This window comes from Pyxicephalus adspersus, chromosome 4 (assembly GCF_032062135.1).
Source record: "Pyxicephalus adspersus chromosome 4, UCB_Pads_2.0, whole genome shotgun sequence".
NCBI lineage: Eukaryota > Metazoa > Chordata > Amphibia > Anura > Pyxicephalidae > Pyxicephalus > Pyxicephalus adspersus.
Genome location: NC_092861.1, coordinates 61,877,203 through 61,899,069, shown reverse-complemented (window position 1 = coordinate 61,899,069; position 21,867 = coordinate 61,877,203). Strand labels below are relative to the sequence as shown.

Sequence of the window (21,867 nt, the reverse complement as noted above, 5' to 3'; positions counted from 1 at the left end):
TACAACAAAGTGCAGTGTCAAGCAAGCATGAACTTCAGTTTTGGATTAGATTTTTTGGTGTCACACTGGAAAGGTTTATGAGAACACTGTGGATTTTAAGCACTATTTCAAATGTTGGATTATTTTACCAGAATTATGTTTTCTGTAAAGTACAGTGACCCAGGAAAACCAATCAGAAATAATCTTTGCAGTCATTTAAAACACGTGAACTTTTATTGCTTCCCCCCTCTTGGTTTTCCCTTTTGGTTTTTGTTGTTAATATTAATATTTTACATGATATTGTACTATGCAGTTAGATATTTGATTTAGACAGGGTGGCCAAGGTGATGCATTTGAATGATGATGTCTCAAATGTGCACTGTAGTGGAAAAAAATACTAAGAACATTCTTTTTTTTTAGGATTGTAGCTTTAGAAAAAAACAGTAGGCTATATTACAACAAAATAGAAAGGATGACTTTACGAAAGACTTTACGAAAAATATGATTGAGGCTTGGAAGATAAAGCACTTGAATTCATACCTTCATTGATTTTATTTTAGTTCTATCAAGACACATTGACAGTGGAGGTCATACTGTATATTGACTTTGGAATGTTGCTCAGTAACTTGTAACATCAATTACTTATTTGTGTTGGCCATAATTGAGAACAGTTTTTCTTGCAGGTGATGTGAAAAGTCACTGCTACCAGTGATGAGGATAAGGTCATCTGGGAGAGAAAAACTTTATTGTGTCTAATCAACAGAAATTAGAGAACACAAAAAACACCCTTAATATCCCTGCAGGAAAATATTTACGCTTGAAATGGCATTAATTACTTCACACCAGTTATATATTCTGTGCCATTTTGCGAAAATCATCTTAGCATGCTAATGGCTCTTTAATCCTTCAGATGCAAATTAATTTCAGCATTTATACTTATTATGGATTTGATGCTCCATTTAAAAGTCATATCACCAAAGCAAAATATTTAGCCGTTTAAAGTGAGAATTGAATTGAACTGATCCATCCAAAGAAATGATGGAAAATTACTAACACAAACAGTGTAGGTAAGTATCAAGATATAATAAATAGTGGAAATAAATAAAACATTCCAAAACCATAAATAAATTAAAATAGAAAGTATTTGGTGTCCTTTCAAAGGATGTTTCTTTAGGAAAATTGTAGAAATGTAATGATTTATTGTCTGATACTGCTTTTTGCAATAAAAATTCAAATCATCCTTAACATTATATATTTTTTTCTTTTAAAATTCTATTCCATTAGTAATGCTAATGTAAGCATTACTGTGTAAACAAAACGATTTTTGAAAAACCAAGCAAACGAACGGGACAAATGAACCAAACCCATAGAAAACTGGAATATCTCACATTTGGTGAACTTCCAGCAGAGGATCTATGTTGGTGCTAACAATACTTTTATATATTGTGTGTTATATATTTTTTATAATGTGAATTAGAATAAAGCTAATTTTATTGTTTTTAACTGTATTGATGAAATTGTCTATTTGGCCTTAAAAGTCTCCTTCATTTTGTTTATAATTTTAGTGTTGGGATGTGGCCAGGATAACTGTGGCTCTAAAGGAGTCTAAATCAAACACTATATTGCTTGGTAAACACCAAAAAGTGTTCACTAAACTCACTCTAATTGAAATTCTGTATTTAACCTTAAAAGTAGGGAAAGAGGATGATTCACGCCTTTTATCCATATAGTTGCATATTTGATTTGATTTTAAGCTATTGATCATTGTAAACAGTAATCATTTTTGAAGTAGTTAAAGTTAGTGTACTAAATAGGGATGCAGTTCAGGTTTGGATCTTCCATGGGCTTGTGCTAAGACCTGCATGTTCAAGGTTTGCACACCCATAAAAACAATGCTGAGGTTCACCACAGTAACCAGCTGTAATGCACTGTACTCTCTGTCCCTTGAACTAAAGTGAGCTGGCTTAGAAGGGACACTTACATGGCATTTTGGATTAGTCACCCCCTTATAAATTGGTGGAGTTGCAGAAGCCTTATTGATAAAATGCTTTAGTTATGATAAGAAAAGCTGCTGATAATGTGCATTGGGAGAGATTAGTATAGAGCCTCTTGAAAAAAGGGAAGAGATTTTACCTGGCTGCAATAGTTTTTTACAGGTCTTTTTTTAATGGTGACAACCAATGTGTTTTAGCACAGATACTTTGGGAGAGCATGTTATAGGGTGATTTACAGGCAGGAAATTGTGAGATACAGGGACAGTTTCATAACACAAAGTGCCCAAACAAGGACCTTTATATCAGTATTACCATCTGTTGTTTTCATGAAATAGACTTTCTAAGTGACATTTTCATGTTAAAGCTTATATGAAATTTAGTGATTGGATTTTTGTATTTCATTGTTATTTATGTTAGGTCACATTTTTCCATTTTGATTTTTTTTCAATGTCTTTTCACTCTTACTTTACAATACAAGATTTTATCATTCAATATTCAAAGGATGTAATCCAGCAGAAAAAAACGTACAAAAAAGGAGAGGCCTCAGAATTTAGCTACAACCAGTGTTGATAAAAAGTAGAGAAAAAAATATTTATACCAGGTCTAGGTAGTGTAGGTGGGTAGAAGTCCAAAAACTCCATCCATAGCAGCCATGTCCCATAATATTTAGCCCACATTCTGTTAATGGTAGAAATGGGATTGCCTATATGAATGATATTGTAAACCCTGGAGAACCACTAAATTGAGGGCGAGGGAGGGGTATAATACTTTAGGGAGAAAGTAAAATTATGTAATAAGAACCAAGTCGGGTGTCCTTGTGTATGGCAGTCTGTAAATGTTTGTGCAACTGCACTTACTTTGTCTCAATACACAGCATGGACCAGAAAATAGATGGCATTGTACTCACAACCCTGATACATGTCCAACATATTTTGAGAACTGCAGGAAAATGTGCTGCAAGTGCTCAGGTGTCCTATACACAATTTTGTACCCCAGTTCTTAGAACTTGTTACTAACGAAGGATGTATGAGTTTAGAGGAGAATCCCTTCTCATTGTCGTGAGGTAGGTGTAATGTCCAGTTCAAATTCTCGGGCCTACAATAAATGGGTTTACATTTTGTGCAATGGAGTACTGCTTAGCAGGGAATATTGAAAGGTGAGATCCACCACTAAACAGAAGGAGCGCCAGAAATGTGACAGTTGGAGAAATCTTCAGTAGTCTAGAGAAAAAGGATGCCACAGGGAGGAATGCTGGACCACAAAGAACCAACAACTGTATGCAAGAAGGCTAGAGCTCTACAAAATTGGGTGGAGAGTATAAAAAAAAATAGGAATCTGTCATCTGCATTAATACACTTCTTCCTCTGCTGCCATGTAAGTTGGATAATAAAATATTCATTCGCCTGGACTTAGAGTCAGCTGCAGTAAACTGTCTTGTATCTCCAAGTAAGGATTTTGTCTCTTTGAAATTGTGTGACTTTGTGTAAAGTCATCACATCTCAGCTAGTGACCCTTGCGAAAGTCTACTTGGAGGAGGTGACAGACTCTGTGAATATCAAGGAGGGCTGTCACTTCCTCAGAGTTACATAATAGTGCACATTAAAACTGAGGGGCCATGCAACCCAACTATCGGTGCATTACCATGAGTACTAGCAACTAAGAAGGCAAAAACAATAGGAAGGGGTAGCAGGCACTCTGGATCCCCACTTGCACAGTGTAATGTGCCTGGACACACAAACCACAGCCAACTCCAAGAATCCTTTTATACGCTTTATTGTCGTCATAAAACAAGGCAAAGGTTATTCACAGATGATCAGTCCGATAAGCGTGGTACAGAAGGCTAAGGCAAAGGCAGGTCAGGAACAAGCCGAGGTCAGGGCAGGCAGCAGGCAAGAGTAGTCACAAACAATCAAAGGTCAGGGCAGGTGGAGTTCAGGCAGAATTAGATAACAGACTCGGTCGCTATTAGTAATGACACAACAGAGGTTAGTAGGCACCAACACAGAGAACGCACCCAAGCTCACTGTACACACAGAGGCTTATAGCGGGCAATGCTGTCCAGGACAGATTCTCCTTCAATGGTCAGGGTGCCCAATGGCCTTGCGCCACCTGGCACCATTTGATTGGAGGATGACTGAATCAGCCACAGGGAATTCAAACTAACTAACCGCCCCGGGGGGGTACAAAAGGCACACGTGGTAGCGTCCGCCCCCTATCCCCTTATTAAGGTGAAATACCATTTCTTTACAATCTACAACTTATTACAGCTAAAACAAATGAACACATGAAATAAGAGAAAATTTTGATTTCCTTCTACAAGTTACAACTTAACCAGTTCTGTCACATTTAAACCAATTTATTGACTAGTGAAAAAAATGATGTGTGCTTGAATTACAAATAGAGTGAGACAAAAACTAGGCTTTTTCAAATGCTTTTCTGAGCAAGTAAATTCCTGATGGAACTGGCATATGTGTTTACAGTTACACAGATATACTTTGAAATGGGTGAAAAGCTATATGTGAGATTCAGAGAAAAGTATCAGAATTTTGAGTGACCACTTTCACGTTTTACAAAAACCTAAAATAACAAAGGTAGGAAGTCCATTAGAACTAACATTCTGACATTGCAAAAATTCTCCAAGGAGCATTTCACATTTTTGATGCTACTGACCTTATTAGAGTCCAGTCCGTGAATTCTATAAAATTAATGCATCTCCTGAAACATTCACATAAATAAAACACAATAGTAGTAGTAGAATAAACCCTGAGTTTTATTGGCACTGTATATATTATATGTTGTAAAACTCTATTTATATAAAGCAATCATCAAAAACCCAAGGAACCTTGGTGTCGGTTTACTGTGGCACACTAACATATACAGATATTTAATTTTATTTTATTATGGACAAAAGCATATTTGAAAACGTACATTTATCAGATCACTGGTATTGTAGGTGACACACTGGAGATCATTTACTGAAAAAGAAAAATTAGATTCCTCACTTAGAAAAATTCAAACCTTACACAGGAATTTTCACTTGGCAAATTGAATGTGATAAAATTTCACATTGCACAGTATCTCCTAGTGCCTGCTAAGGAATGTTAAGGACATTGCTAAGGACATTTACTCCACATAATTGAATGTCTAAATAAAAGGAAAGCTTCACCTCATTCAATAAATCGTCTCTAGCTAAGTGAGCAAATCTTTTAGAAAATAATCCCCAATTCATATATTGTCAGGCCAGATTTCCCTTTAGCCCCAATAGGCGTGTGCATATGCATGCCCGTATAATTAATCCAATTAGTGCATAGTATAGGTTTAGGATATAAACAAATATAAATTATACATAAGTATATATATAAGTTGTTTTTTATTGGGCTCAATGAGTTACAGCATATCTCTATTATTGGTGTTCTAATCTTAAACTGTCTACTTACCATCAAACATTTGTATCCAACATGGTAATCACAGCCTCTGTTTCATGGCAATTCTTCTGTACATAACAGGTCTGTCAAAGCATCATCTATTAGTTAACATAAATCTATCTGTACCAACTTATTTAGCACCATATGTGATAGTACAAGTATCATAAGTGTTACAAATGTCTTACAGATTCACTGAGAACCATACATGTTATCCAAGCACACCAAAGCAACACATTTAAGTAGATGGTGGCTTCATTATATTGTCAGCATGATAGCAAATGTAATAGCCTAATATTATGTTATACCAGAAATGATTTCACCAGCTATTGGAAAGATTTTTTTACAATATTAAAAATATACATGTTTTTTTTTAGCTTCTGTTGCATCAACATGCAATGATCCAGGAATTCCACAAAATGGTACCAGATATGGAGACAGCAGAGAGCCAGGGGATACCATAAACTTTCAATGTGATCCTGGGTATCAGCTACAAGGACAAGCTACAATTACCTGTGTACAGCTGAATAATCGATTCTTTTGGCAGCCAGACCCACCGAATTGTATAGGTATTTTTATTCTATTAATATGCCTACTTGTCCTATGTTGCATTTTATTGCCTAAAAATATTTTTAAAATAAAACAAACAATTAATAAACCATAAATTTGAAAATATGTGTCTGATTAAAAAAAAATGCAAGCAGATGGTCATTGAAAGTATTATTAGTTAAGTATTGTTAAGTTAAGATAAAAATATGACTTGTAAAATCTGACACTTTTTTGTACTCTAATAGCAGGTAGAAAGGCACCATAATGTAATGGGAATCCAAAGAGAATGTTGCATCTTCTGCACCAGCGGTCCTTAACCGGTGGTCCCTGAGACAATTTTGGTGGTCCACGGCTCTGGCCACCCCCAAGTGGAGTCAGGAGAAGGACCCCGTTTAGGGGGGGGGCACACTGCCCAGAGCTGCAAAGCATGTCTCCTGTAAAGATCACAGGTTCAGGGTGGTGGGCGGGTTGTGTCTTTGGAGTCTGCACTGGAGCCTGCACTGGGTGAGTGGACGGGTTCTGGCATCATAATGTCACTATGGGGGAAGTTTCTTCCCTTTGAGTGACACTAGGCTCCCTGCGCATGCGCGGTCCAGAGCTGGTAAATTTAGTTGTCTGTGGGTCTGGAAAGGTTGGCCACCACTGTTCTGTACCAGATGCGTGGTCTTGCATATTAAAACTTGGGAAAAATATGTAGTATGCCATTCATCCAAGTAAACTTCAGTGGGCTAATTATAGAGTAGTGAATTTGACATTTCCTCAAACCATACGAGATAGGTATCAATTACTGCCATTGAAACACATGGGCTTAGAAGATTCCCACCAGGAGGTGATTAAGGGAATGTCAGATTCACTGTTTTAAAAAAACAGCTCAATATACCCAACAGTTGTCAAGATTTGGGTCTCAGGCTGGCCTAGATATTAGTTATTACTAGTTATTTAGACATTAACTTCTAAAAGCTAATGAAACCACAGCTGGTTCAATAATATTAAAAACTAAAATATAAAAAATAAATATCTATAGCAATTACATTGTGATATATTCATCTAATTAGTGATAAAGTATAGATGTTCAAATATATGTAAGTAAAACTTTTGGATACAGTTGGTAAAACCCTTTTTTTTCCCATCAGCACATCTTTTATATAGATCTTCCTTTACTTCCTGTCCCATAGATACAACAGGACAATCTCTCCAAAGTGAGGAAAATTCCTCTCTAGGCAGTTGTTACAGGAACACCAGTGACCATCAGACTCTACAATTTAATTTATTGTACAGCACTGCGTAATATGTGTTGGCGCTATATAAATACTGTTTAATAATAATAATATACTGCTCTTTCTGACAAACTGTAATCATTTTTAGCCAGTTTTCCTCCCAATGATAGTGGTCACCAGGAGATAGACTACATTTAAAATACAGATTGTTTTATGTGATTTTTACCTGACTGATTACTGTTTCTTCTTGTTTTGTAACAGCTGCTTGTGGTGGAAATCTTACAGGCCCAGCGGGAGTTATTTTGTCACCTAACTACCCTCAGCCTTACCCTCCTGGAAAAGAATGTGACTGGAGAATAAAAGTAAATCCAGACTTTGTCATTGCCTTGATATTCAAAAGGTACATAGATAGAGAACAACAACGCTGTGTAGCAGTTTCCTAAATGTCAAATCTAAAAATTACATAATTTGTCACTTCACTGGGCTCCTAATTACATTTACTAACCAAGCCCCAGAGCATACATTCTGTACCTACACCATGAACATGGACATGTGGCACAATAACAAACACATTATTTAGCTTTCCAGCAATGCTTGAGTGCCAAATGTAAACATTATGCAGAACATGCCAGATGCATCAAATGCTGATAGAAAAATCATAAGTTCATTGTCTGCAAAAGTATGCTTTAGTCTGTCACAGAGCGGGGCTCAAGATGAAAAAAAAAAAAAGATTATATATATTTATAATCAACATAATCCTTTCCTGATTTTTCTAGGTTACTGTTTGTGGCATTACAGTTATTAAAAACTTTGAGCAGGCAGAATTTATATTGTAGAAAGGACAGGCAATAAAACATAACTACCTGCCTGTTCACAACCGTTTTTTTTAATGTACTTTGAGCTATGCTTTTCCAACAAGTTGTATTAAGTTCCCCAGGGTGCTGGGATGGAATGAACCCCAATGCGCATGTGTGGGAGTTACATCATCCCAGCCTGGCCAAACAAGATGACCAAAGATTTTGCCCATGATGGAGCGAGGACAAATAACTGTATTTGAAAAATTGTCAATGGGCAAGTATATTTTATTGCAGAATAGAAATCACTTGTACTTTCTGCAATAAAAAATTTTTTTTTTTTTCTTTTTAAGCTTTAGCTCTGCTTTAAATGCAATTTATTATGCTATAGGTTTGAGTTGGTATATTTTTAATGACTAGCATGCCATAACATTTTATATTTATATGAACTGTAGTTTGTTGGGGCTTTTAAGTCTATACTGACATCATACTGACATGTCAAATTTATAACTGGGAGTAATATCAATAATATATATTTTAACAAGTTGTATGTCATGTAGTGTGAGCCATTCATACATTATAGATGTCATCTCATCAATGAAGTTTAAGTGTCTTAGTTTTGTTTTTAACTCCTACAGTGTTTTAAGATGGGGGGGGTGCCATATTTTAGAGCATTATTTGGTCAATCCAATGTACTTGACAGTCCAGCACCTTTAACATCTAGCACAGCAGTAAAAGAATGATATTTTTAAAGTAGCTGTTAGTGTAAAGTCTTTCCACTAAAGCTAATTGATTGGCTTCACATGATTATGGGAGTTTGCTGTGCAAAGAATATTCAGTCACAGTACTGAATCAATTACAGTCCCATACCCATGGAGTAATTCCATCAGCAAAATAAAGAGAAAATAATTCACTACTGCAGGCACCTACAAGGATCAATCAGTGAATCAAACAGGTCCGCAATGAAGGGCCACCTCAGTAAACTGCCATGAAATAAACAGTTATGCCTAATCATTAAGTTGAGTTAAAAAAAGACAAATGGATAACTGGACTCAACATGATTCAATCAAAATCAAAATCAAAATCAAAAACACAGTAAAATTCCTGTACGTTGTCAGTTCTTTTTGCTGTTTAGGTGTATATTGTTTAGGAAAATACTATGCTATCTAACTAACAAGTGTGACCTGTATGTTCCCATGCTAGCAAGGTCTTTTTATCTTTCTAAAGCTAAAGCTGTTTTCTATTGGCTGCTTGATGTGTCTTTGTAGAGGTTGTGCAGGTACACTACACGAAACCAACCCATAAGCAGAAATAGTTAGGCTGTTACCTTAGCAAATTTGTCTTTTTCTACCAGTTCACATAGTATTGCATTATATTATCTGGAGATATCTCATTAAATATTTAGTGTAGTTGGAAATAGGAAAAAATGGCTTCACAGCACTGAAAGTAGTGCATTTTCATGAAAAATAAAGAGAAATGGAAAGATAATAAGATATAAAACCTAACTACTATGTGAAGTTGTAAATATGGAATTTGCACACTGTTGCATGAAAAAAATATATGCACAACTTTAGGGAATCCCCCCGGCAAGTTAGTTAAAAGATTTGTGTATTTTCATTGTCACCTTTGAAACCACCCTTCTCCCCACTGTACAATATTTTAGAGTTTATTTGCATAAATCACTCACAACAGTGTTCAGTTTATAGAAGAATTAAAAATAAAAAATGTGACCATACAGGTCCTTTATTGCAGCAAAATGATCACAATGGTCACAAATGTAGTGGTATTTTAGTTAGCCAGGTTGCCTTGCAGCAGTGGGGAAGGACAAATGCACTAGCCAGCACCTCCTGTCAAAATATGCAGCATTATATAAATAATTTATATAAATGTATATAATTAATACAATTTATATAAAGTTGATATGCCATCATATGTATGCCCACAGGTTTAGCAATGCCCAAGATTATGGGCCATTGTGGTGTCAATAATATGTGACCCATGGCTGTCCACTCTCTTTCTATTGTTGCCTAGAAAATGATCAAGTCTAGCTTGCAAAGCATTAGATCATTGCCACATACATACAATTGTCATAAAGGAAATATGTTCACCTTGCAAAATTTTGTGACAGCAAACATAATAGGAAAAAATAGAGAAAAAATCAAATAATTACTAGAACAGCAAAAGCCTACAAACCCTAACCATAGGAGGTGCCCTAGGTATGTAAAAATCACTTGGATTTAACCGTAGAGATGTTAAAAAAAGTTGCCATTATGAATTCCAAATTAGCGCAGATGATGAGCAAGGGTAACACAATACAGGTTTTATGAAAAAGTAGATCGAGGAGGTAATGCCCTGGTCTTTCCTATGTCACATTTTGGGAATGAGAAATACTCTGCAAAGCCATTGTACTCATGGTTGCTGCAGTTTTTACAGATAATGGCCTGATAACAGTGCTATTCCTGTAACTGCCTTGTAATAATATAATAAATGAGCTAAACAAAGATATGTTGAGATTTACTATCAAATAAAAGAAAGATGTAGTCTGGATTTATTTCCCTTTTATTGCAATTCCAAATGTATATACATGTAATAACTGCACATAAGGAGAGTTATTTACGAAAGGAGAACATTTCTAACATTTTGTACACTTTAAACATTTGATTATATGTACTAGTAATGAAGAAAAAAAAACAGAAACTCCTTTGGATGTAATTGGATGATTAAATTGACCGCAACCTCTATACTATTAGGGAAAATATACTTCTTTAGTAATTCAACCCCACAGTTATACATGGTTATTCAAAGCAAAATTATGCATCAAAGCTTGCAAACTCCAAATCAGAAGGAATATGTCCTTGGAAATTTCATAATAATTGCACCTATGGTTAATAGATTCATTTAGGTTTATTGCATTGCATATTATTAGTTTTTATTAAAAATGAAAACTGCAGAAATATGAAGAAATAAAACATACAATATATTCAAATTCATGTTCTGTTTACATGTTCTGCCATCAACTACTGGGAGCAATAATTGGGAAGCTTCCAGAATGGTTTTCATTTTATTAAAATTAAGAGCAATATTCATATTCCTGAACCAACAGACCTGTTGTGTCTCTGCCTTTATTAACATTTAACGCCTATCTGCATCTTCTGTGTGATACTATCTAATTGCATGCTCTACTAAGTTATTCATATTAAAAAAGTAATGCTAATATAAACTGGGGTTTGCTTCAGCATTTTTTCAGACTTTTTAATCAGAGAGGGTTTACTTGCATCAAGTATTTTCTCGACAAAATCTGTCAAGATCATTTGCGTATTTATTTTTTCAATATCATATAATACACATTTTTTAATATTAGAAATCATTCTTTTTTTCAACAAACAGTTGAAAATAGAACAGCCAACACTTAAAAAAACAGTTACAAAAATTAAAGTACATCTAAAAGCACCTGTATGCCAATTTAAACTGGCAGTGCTGTCAATCCAGAAAGCAGTAGGTAGGACAAGGCAAGGTGAGACACTGACCGACAAGCTGCAAGATATAAGATACTTGATAATGCTAATAGCAACACCACTTGCAGCATCTTCCAAACCCAGTGTAAGGCAAACATGAACAGTTTTCAAGTGGGGGGCACCTCGTCTCCAAATTGAAGAGCAGTGCCGCACTGTTCCCACCCCATTACAGGGTGGACTTCACTAGCAGGCTTTACATGCATTTGTTGGACTAGGCTGTAAGTACAGGTACACCTATAGATGCACATAGTGTGGTAAATACTCTTTTTCAAATTATTTTTAATAGGAAACCAGGGTTCTGATGTAGATCAGAGTGCAAATTTATATGTGTGAAATAACCCTAAATTTTGTATGTAATGCATTAAATTTTTTATTGGAGAATCTGTATTAAAAGAAAAGTGCTTTTTTCCAATCATTTTCACTTATTCTTCTCCCTTCTACATAGATTAGGTTTTTTAGCACCCCTCCACAGTTATGGGGCAGATCTGAATGCAAGGTTCAGCTTTTGTGTATATTTCTTTGTCCTCTGCTGCCTGCAATTGTATAGTACAGCCCCATTGACATCTATAGACTGTTTCATGACAAGGTAGATAAGAATATTCATTGTCCCACAGAAGTCAGTTGTTCTGTACTGTGTTGGCAGGGGCAGCACAGTAGGACTTAGCTAGAGGGAATACAAACTCCAGAACCATTGCTTTGGATCATAGCAAGTACAGAGCTATGAAGGGTGGGATTAGGTAAGGACAGTGTAGTCTTCAAAATTAGAAAATCACCATTTATGTAGGTATGCTCATTGGACAATTCCTTAATGATTGTCCTTATCCTCCTGACAGAAAGATCCCGGGGAATTGTAAATACTCCGAATTCCATGAGATATAGCTTAAGCAAAGTGCTAGGGCTGACTTCTCAGATTTGAAGTCTTCTTCACTTTCTACTTTCCCAAAATCTCACCAGAAGATGGATGATGTCAGCCTAACCTAAGAGCAATGAGTGGAAACTGGGGAAAGGACAATATAATATCTAACTTATTTCATGGCAACTTTTTTTATTTAAGCATACTGATTTTTTTGCAAGGAAGTATGTGGTGGCACTTTAGGCTTTAGGCAAAGACTCCTGTAAAACAAAGGTATTAATCAGAAATACTGTTTCATTTATCTGACCAGAGAAAGCTAAAATATGACTGCTGCTATGGCTTGGTACACTTTGTACAATGTTTAATGAATAGAAAATGAATTCCATTTTAACAATATCCATTGTTATTATACTCTATTTGAGACACCAATACACCCACATGTAAAGCTCTGGAACATTGCAATAGCTTCCCTGAAATAACAGTAAATGAAAAAACAGATTATATATTTTTCTCAGTTTACAAGCCCATAGTCCATATAAATTGCGTTAACTCATTTTTATTTCTGTTTTTCAGTTTTAACATGGAACCTAGCTATGATTTTCTACACATATATGAAGGCGATAGCTCCAACAGCCCTATAATTGGAAGCTTTCAAGGTTCTCATGCACCAGAAAGATTAGAAAGCAGCGGAGACAGTCTGTTTCTAGCATTCCGTAGTGACGCATCTGTTGGAATGTCTGGATTCGCCATCGAATATAAAGGTAGTGTTTTGGCAATGATTTCTCTGTTATGTAAATCTCAAGTGCAGAATAATCCATATTTTTATGATCATAAGCAGGTCAGGTATGATCTTTTTATCTTAATTAGTCAGCAAGCTGTTAGTTCTGCTTTGGAATAGGAAACAAATGAAATATCATCAATTAAAATTATTCAATTTTAAAAATACATACATGTAATTAAACAGAATATTTTATTAAAATACCACGGGGTTAAAATGAACACTCTGTTGTGGTTGATGTGCTGTATTTTTAAATGACAGTGTAATCTCAGAGTTAACAATACTTTTACCCCATAAAAACCATACCTAAAAGTATTTCTTCCTCAGTGTTTGCTTTTAAAACATCGTTCATATCATATGATAGTGCTGTTTAGATCTAAAATAAGTAAAACAAAAGTGTAAATGCCTATTCCACCCAAGAATAATAGTCAATGCTTTTTTAATTCAACTCCTGTTACTGCAGCCTGTGACTATATTACAGAAAGGCAGATCATTTAACTCAATTGTGCCTGCTTAAAATTGGTATTTTAGCTGTTAGAAAAATAGTGCTATAAATACTGCTTTATAATGTACTATGATATAATCTCATCTTTTTTTTTGTAGAATTCTACCAAATCCTAGATATGGTAAATCCTAGATAGTAATATGATGCAGATACCTGAAAGAATTACATATTTTTTAAAAATAAAGCTTATGTGATCAGACTAAGCTGTGAAAGCAGAGTACATGATTAAAAGTAATGTCTTTCAGTAAAAGGTCAATATTTAGTAGCCATGGACTCTTCATGTTTAATGTTTAGGATGACTTGATGTGTGCTAATATGCTTTTATTGTAACCCATAATGGTGGATTATAATTAGGAAGCAAACACAGCTGCATTCACTTATGTCCATTGCAGTAATGCACAGTAAAACACACAATAATGTATGGTGGTACGTGTGTTACATTGATATTTATTGTGAAAACCTATAATTATTATTTAAGTGGCACTCAAGGCACATATACAATAAAGAAATGCACACTAGTGCCATAGTGCACTGCAACATATTGATGCCACTGTAATAATGTGAGTAGCCCTTACTAATTAAAAACTACAAAAAGTATATAATATAATAGGGATAGAATAAGTGGTAAAATGATAAAATAAATACTGCAATGATGTTATCTTTTAATATGATAACGGTATATTTAATTGTTTTTATATTGGATCTTTTCCTATGTTATTCAACACTGGTAAGAATAAACATTTTTTTTGCTTCAGATACATATCTATATCAGCCACACATATTCTATCACACAGAGGCACTAATGTAGGGTCTAATGCAGAACACATGTGGTGCAGTACACAAAATCAAATCATCAGTTATTTGCAGCTTCCTTATTGTTCAATCAGAATGCTGTAAGTAGGTAGTTAGGCCAAACAAAACATTTTGTATACACATGTCAACAGTCTATCTGCTTCTCCAGAGTAAAAGCACCGTGTCACAACACAAAATGCATATGTTTACATCGGAAGGTTCCCATATACGTATTTTACTTTGTTCCCTTTATTAAGTGCAAAAAAAAAAAGAATTATGAATTTTTGTACATCAGGAGAAAAACAAATCTTATACATATTGGGGTGGCCATGGCCATAGCAATAGCTCAGGATCATAGTTGAAATTCACAGTTAATTATCCAAAAGTTTTGAAAATGAACTGGGACTATTAAAGTCACCTAATACATTGCTGCATACTGAGTGGTAGCAAAATAGTGTAAAGGTCAAAAAGCGTAAAATTGTATTGTTCTAGATAAAAGAGTAAAGATGATGCTCTACATGCTTTAGAGGTTCGGAAGCTGGGAAGGAGTCATGCTGTGTCATTGTAAAATTACAGAGGATGGAGACAAGAGTAGACTGCCGAGGGTCAAAGAGTAAAGCAAATGGGTCAAGAAAGAAAGAACACTTCCATGCTTACAGCAAAGCTGAGAGAGAATGAGAGAAGGCTGAAAGGGACATGGAGAAAGAACGGGAATAGGAAACATAATTAAAGAGAGGCAGCTGGAATCACGAGTGTTATATTTGAGAACAAATTACCTAGCGCATGAATTGGAAGGAGAAAAAAGAAAATGGAAATCCTCAGTACTGAAAGAAAAGTAGCTTACAAGTGCAGATGAGAGAAAGTCAAGCAAATGAAATAAGCAGGATAGTGTTAAGTTGGATTGAGTTACAGAATTAGAAAGCTCATCTGCTACTGAAAAGTACTTTGATTATTGAATGAAGACATTGTCCTTGGTACATTGTGCATGTCTTTTAAGTGTTGGTAACACAATATTGGTACATTTCTGTGGTTTACTAGTTCTTTTTTATCAGTTATAACACTTTTTGTGATATGGTATAAAATATTTATTTTAAAGAAAAATAGGCAAAATACAAATCCAGCTTAAATGTGTAAAAGATAAGCAGATGGCATACACCCCATTTACCAAATTCTTTTCTGGTGTTATAAAATTATTGATGCCCTTCGTATGACCAGTAAGGCTTGGGATGTCAAGGGGGCAGACACAAGACAATAATTTACATGACTTTAGCATTGTATTCTTCTAAGCAATTTTCTTATTCACTTTTTTGGGGTTTACACAAAGCCAATCAGTCTCTTGCCAGGTTTGTTTTTTTCCTATATTGTAAGTATTACCTCAAACAATTATTGATCAACACATCTTTGAAATAATTCAAAAAAGTTTAATAATATTAAATGTAATATTAAAAGCATAAGGACGATGAACAAAATGTATTCGAGCTGTACAAGATATCCAGTAACAAATTATTGTTTTCACTCCTAGCAGGTATTTCAATGTACCACTTTTTGCAAGGACCATAATGTATTCCTGATGACTATACAATAAGTCTATTCTGCTTCATTAAAGGAAATATGAAATAAATCAACTAACTTGTACAATTTTGTTAACAGTATAAAATTGTATCAAGGATTGGCAGTAGCATCAACAGTGTGCAATCATCCCAAGCTCTTCTCATAGGATGATCAGAAACTGGCTGAATGAAAAGCAATGGATCTGAGATGCCAAATGCAGCACATCAGAGTGCTCAGCTTTTTTTTAAAACTGGACTTAACATCAGCTCAATAATATTTATTGTATGCTCAGTCTGAATTACCCATGCCCATTTTTTTTTATTAATACTTATCAATACCTTTGTTACTGAACACAATATAATTTAGTGGAGCTATGAACTCGTCTTCATCCCTACCTGCTGACAAATTCAAATTTATAAACACTTGTTTAGCAATCATTATTAATCTCTTAATACTTATACCTGTGCAGTTCACCATAGAAACATTGCAAAAATAAACAATTTGAAGTACAGGTACTCCCCGGGTTAAGGCCATCCGACATACAGACTACACCTAGAGACAAATGGGACTTCCCTGCTTGCTTCTTTGCAGGACGGAGGCTTGAAGAGGGGAGGGGGCGGTTTGCATGACTTGCAGAAGAAATCTAAACACAGATGAGGTTGTGGGTGATCTTAGGGGGGGTGAGATCTTTTTCCAACCCCTTGTAATTCTTCAATGACCAAGACAAACGCTGCAGTTGTTTCTTTTTGCATATCAAAGCACAGCTTGCTCCAGAAGATAATGAATGTGTAAGGCTTCATAAAGATTTTTGTTTTCTGCTTTGTTTGTGATTATCTCACAGTGAGGATTTCATACAGTAACTGACACCACGCTGCCTAATAAGATTAAACAAACATCTGTCCTAATTGCATTAAAATAATGTACCTGTTCCGACTTACATACAAATTCAACTTAAGAACAAACCTACAGTCCCTATCTCGTATGTAACCCGGGGACTACCTGTATACATAACCCAATATATTATGCAGTGAATGGATCATTTGCAAAGTGTCTGTAAAATTGTTTTTGACTTGAAGTAAACCATTCAAAAAGAAAAGGTGACCAGGCAGGCCCTTTTTTGCAGAAGGGACAGGTGATGTCCCTTCTCTAAAAAAAAAAAAACACTACCTGCCTGATTTCAATTATTTAAGTACATTCATCTACCCCTGTTCTATTGCAGGGCACTACCATTTTGTTCCTTGTTTTCCTTGTTCTGATCTTCTGCTATCTCCATTAGTCTGTCCCTTTCTGCAATAAAGCAGATTTTGAAAGTGGAATTTTCCTGCTTTAAAATAAACTGTTGGCAAAACAGGTGAAAAAGACACAGGAACTGTTTTCCTATCCATCCAGTCATAAAGCATAATTAGGTTAGCGACTTTACTTTCTCTATTTTAGTTATTCCATAGAGCTAGGCCACTTCCCTGTCCCCATCATGTGACTTGATAGTAAAGGTGCAGCAGTAGGCATATCAGTAGTAGTTCATCATTTTACTCACTGTATTTTTGTTGGCAAGTTCTTTGTAAGTAAATGTGCATACTGTACACCAAAAAGGCTCAGAGTGCTGCCCTTACCTGTTCCCATACAGGGAAGAGGAGGGAATGATATCAATCAAATTCCAAAATCCAAATACCAAAATCAAATTCAGGAACTTACTCAACATGCAATCAACATACTTTTAAAGTATAAAATATCAATTTTTTAAGCACTACCTAAATGTTTAAAATTGGTATCTTATTTTTTTTTTTTTTTTACAGAGAAACCAAGAGAAGCTTGTTTTGATCCAGGAAACATTATGAATGGCACTCGGATTGGAACTGACTTTAAACTTGGATCAACAGTAACTTACCAGTGTGACGCAGGCTATAAAATTGTTGATCCTGCCACAATAAGCTGTGTAATTGGTGTGGATGGAAAGCCGGGATGGAACAAGAGTTTGCCATCATGTAATGGTATGTTTTAGTCAATAAACCACATTAATACTATTAAAAAAGCTAACAGTATAATTTAACTTTTGTAGGAAGGTGTTTTTATGTGACAGTTCTCCACTTTAGTGGATAGATGTCTCTTAACTGTTCTTGTTTTATATATAAATTAAAGGGTGGGCAAACTTTTTTGGCTCAGGGCTCACAATGAGTTTTAAAATTTGACAGATGGTCTGGGCCGGGATCAGATAAATGGAGAGTGTTTGTATGAACTGATAAATGTGTAATAGCAAGCTGAATTAAAAATCCCAATGGGCCGTATAAGGCTCGTGGGACGTAGTTTGCCCATGTCTGCTCTGGAAGAATCTTTTCTTTGGCCAGGGGAATGTGTAAATACCCAAGGTCCAATAAAAAGCAGGAAGTGAAGCCATGGTTTAAGGGGTCACAAAGAAAAGGCAGTATGGAGGTACTTACAGGTGATGAGGGGATGGGAAAACTTGAGCTGTCTTCCAGGAAAGCAGCCATTGGTTGGATTATCATGTTACTGTCACTAGGGCTTCTACTCTATACCTCAGAATCACTAATATTCCCCATCCTCTGCTGCACTATTCTAATCACCCCAGAATTTCCTAAATCTTAGATCTCTGAGCAGAGATGCACCCTTGATCCTTCTTGTGCCTGCATTGATTCCCCTGCTGCCCTCACCTCCACTAAGTCTGGTGATTACTGAATTCCACTATGGTCACACTGAGCTGTATACCAGTGATACTGAAATGTATAAAAGTGATGCTGAGTTTTCCCCTTACCCCACTCATGTGCTTTGCATTTTAAGTACTCTTATTTTTAAAATACTCGGTGCATAGAAAAGCCAGGAGAATTCTTCAAGATGTGAAAAGTGCACAAACTTTATTGTCTTACAAATACCTCTGCCAGGTTATGCATGGTAGCATAAAATATTCTAAAAGTTACATTTTAATAAGGTGTTTATGAGCTTTGTATGTGTGAAGTAGTAAAGCATAAAATAGAAAATTGAATACTGAAGCATAGGATATTAGGAAATCAGTCCATCTACATTTGCCCTTTTCTATTTATCTGTGGCCTAATCTTACATAAGCTAGGAGTTTATTCCTGTAAATAATTATGGTCAGTAAAAATTTAGCATGCATTACCCCTGATTCTTTGTATGCTACTCTCGGAGCTCCAAAAATAACTGTATGCAACAATTCTAAATGCCAGAAGCCAAAAACTACTAGTACCTGTAGTTGCTGAACATAGTAGCCACTGCCAAATGACATTCTATTTATCCTCTCTAAATAAAAAGAATTAGGTCATAAAAAAAATGCAATTTTTGCATTGCAAAAAATGCTGGAGTGCAATTAGCACCTTCAAACACCCGAAAAGCATCAAAGTTTTTTTTTCTAAACTCAATATCATTTTATCTAAAATGTATGGTTGATGTTACATGTCAATGATGAAGAAATACAGAGTTCCCTTTGTAGACATTTGTTAATCCCCTTACTTGTGAGCTGCATAGAATGGTCTGTGGATCACTCTGCACATGAGTAGCTCTTAATAAACACTAATTAATGGTGTGTCTGCATCATTTTAATTTTCTAGTGTGTAATTAAGGTTATAGCGGCCAATATTCTCAACACAAATACTTCTATTCTATATCTACAAACATCTTAATCATATATGCAATCTCACCTTAGACTTTAAATGACAGCATCAGATAATAAACTCCAGGTCAACATTGTGATTCACACCCAATGCTTTTTATTGGTAGACTACATTGTTATAGGAAATTGATGAGTTTTATTTCAATTAGCATTGTTCCTATATAGAGAAAAACCGTCACATCATTTTATATACACTATATATACAAAAACTATATGTAGCATATAAACATATAAGTGAAATAGCCATTGCAACTGTCTCTTGCAAAAGTATTGTTTAAATGGCATTAAAAAAAAAAACATTAACATTGTTCAAGGTCTGTTGCCAAAATGGCTTGCAACTGTTGCAGGTTATATTCAAATTAGCTTTCCCTGATTACCTTGAGTTATACTCCAGGCATGGAACACAATCCATACAAGTGTACAGCCATACAAACCTTCTACTGCCCTTCTGAATGTATCGGCCGTAATCATCCCCCTTAAACCAGATGCTTGACTGCCTCGGTAGGGCAACCACACCCTTTCCTTTATTTTATATTTCTCCTGAACAGATAATTTTTATTGCTTAGTAGTGTCTGCAAAATGATTTCACTTAAAATGTATTTAGCCTGTTTTGCAACGGTAGTTTTGCTTAAAACAAGGACCCCACTCATTTACATTTAAATCTGCAAGGTAGCCAGGCACTATTATATATATAATATAATATAATAATATTATAATATAATATATACTATCCATAAAATAAGTTAAGTGGGTCCAGAATACAAAAGTGTGATTCCAAGTGTACAAAACACATTTAATGCCCTTTTTTTTAAAACTAGCATTTATGTGTTATTTTTATGAGGTTTTTTATGTTATTGGCTTTTTTATGCTAAGATAACCATGTTAAATTAATGTTTAATGCTAAATAAGGGACTGGGACTTTAAAAGTTCTTTAGTCAATTCATAATATAATTTCTTTTTTTGAGAGATACAGAGATAAAGGGGATGCAGCCATAATGATCACCAAAATTACAACAGACAGGTGCAACTAGAGGACCTTCCCAGCAAAATGAGTAATATTGACAATAAGGTTTTCAACAGGGGCCCTAGTATTTTTTAAATTTTATAAAAATTTTCTTAAATATTGCCCCCATTTGACGAAGGACAGGGGAGAGGGGCATCAACTCACAAAGGATTTGGTGAAGGTGTGGAAATTGAGTTCCAAACCTTGTCTTACTTCCTTTGCATAACTTTCCTACTTAGTAAATTTTCATCACTTTTCATCAGTATCTTCTATTCCAGAAATTAACAAGGAACAAGCACTGGGTCTTGTAACAGAAAGACCAAAAACTGTCTTCATCTTAAGAAATGAAAAAGATAAAAGAGATTAAAGAAAAAACACTATTAGTATTATAACATCTTAACAGGAACATAAGGCACTAGAAGACAATAAATTTGTTTTTCGTTTTTTCGTTTATGTTTTCAATGTGTCAGGCATCAGTTTATTGAACAGTTAGAATCAGACTTGCTTTAAGTGTGTCATTGCCCCAATATACAACCACTGTTAGAACCACAGACTGAGTGTGAGATATTTTTTAAATATAGATTTGTCTTCTTTATTCCTTAGCTTCTTTTATGGCAGGTTTGGTAAGCCTGCCGTTATCTCCACTCATTTGTAAAAAGCTTTAGGCTGTGGAGGACAACTCTTCCTTTATATCAGCTTTATTTCTAAATAATAAACATTTGAACCAAGGTAGAATTGTGTTGATATCGTAACCCTTCAATGAATGAATACCAATAAACTGAGAACAGGAGTCTGTCAGCAGTATAATAATATTATATAGAACAGAGTAACAAGACCACACTTGCAACAATGCTTGCAAACACATTAACAAGTTTAGTTTCTCTCTGAAGCCAGGATTCTGATTCATTTTAGAGACGCATCTGTTAAAATACAGAGAATGAAGTCCTGGCCTGCCCTGATAATGGGACATGCTGAAGTCTAGGAAAACAAAACTACATTTTTAGTTTCTATCACAATGCTTTGATAGTGGAACTAATTAAATAAAGATGAAGAAAATGTTCACTTAGCTTAGAGGATAAAGTAAATGTACTCTTTAATAATTTAATCATGTGCAGTGGATTAAAAAAAAAAAGACATCCCTTATATACAGTTTGATCATTGAAATGAAATTTACTTTATTTACTAAACTAAGTGAATGTCCTCCTCTCCTTTAGTAAATTGACACTAAAAGTTTTAATCATAAAGCTGTATGATGTTCTACAGTTTATGATTCAT

The 21,867-nt window shown here is 35.0% G+C and overlaps 1 protein-coding gene across 1 annotated transcript in view; it reads left to right on the top strand.

Annotated features, from left to right (window-relative positions):
• Positions 1 to 21,867, top strand: part of CSMD1 (CUB and Sushi multiple domains 1) — an 819,458-nt gene that overhangs the window by 646,399 nt on the left and 151,192 nt on the right. The window contains exons 27-30 of the mRNA XM_072408428.1: positions 5,773 to 5,964; positions 7,423 to 7,561; positions 12,897 to 13,084; positions 17,743 to 17,937. Of these exons, the coding sequence (XP_072264529.1) occupies positions 5,773 to 5,964; positions 7,423 to 7,561; positions 12,897 to 13,084; positions 17,743 to 17,937 (714 nt within the window). The remainder of the gene's footprint in view (positions 1 to 5,772; positions 5,965 to 7,422; positions 7,562 to 12,896; positions 13,085 to 17,742; positions 17,938 to 21,867) is intronic.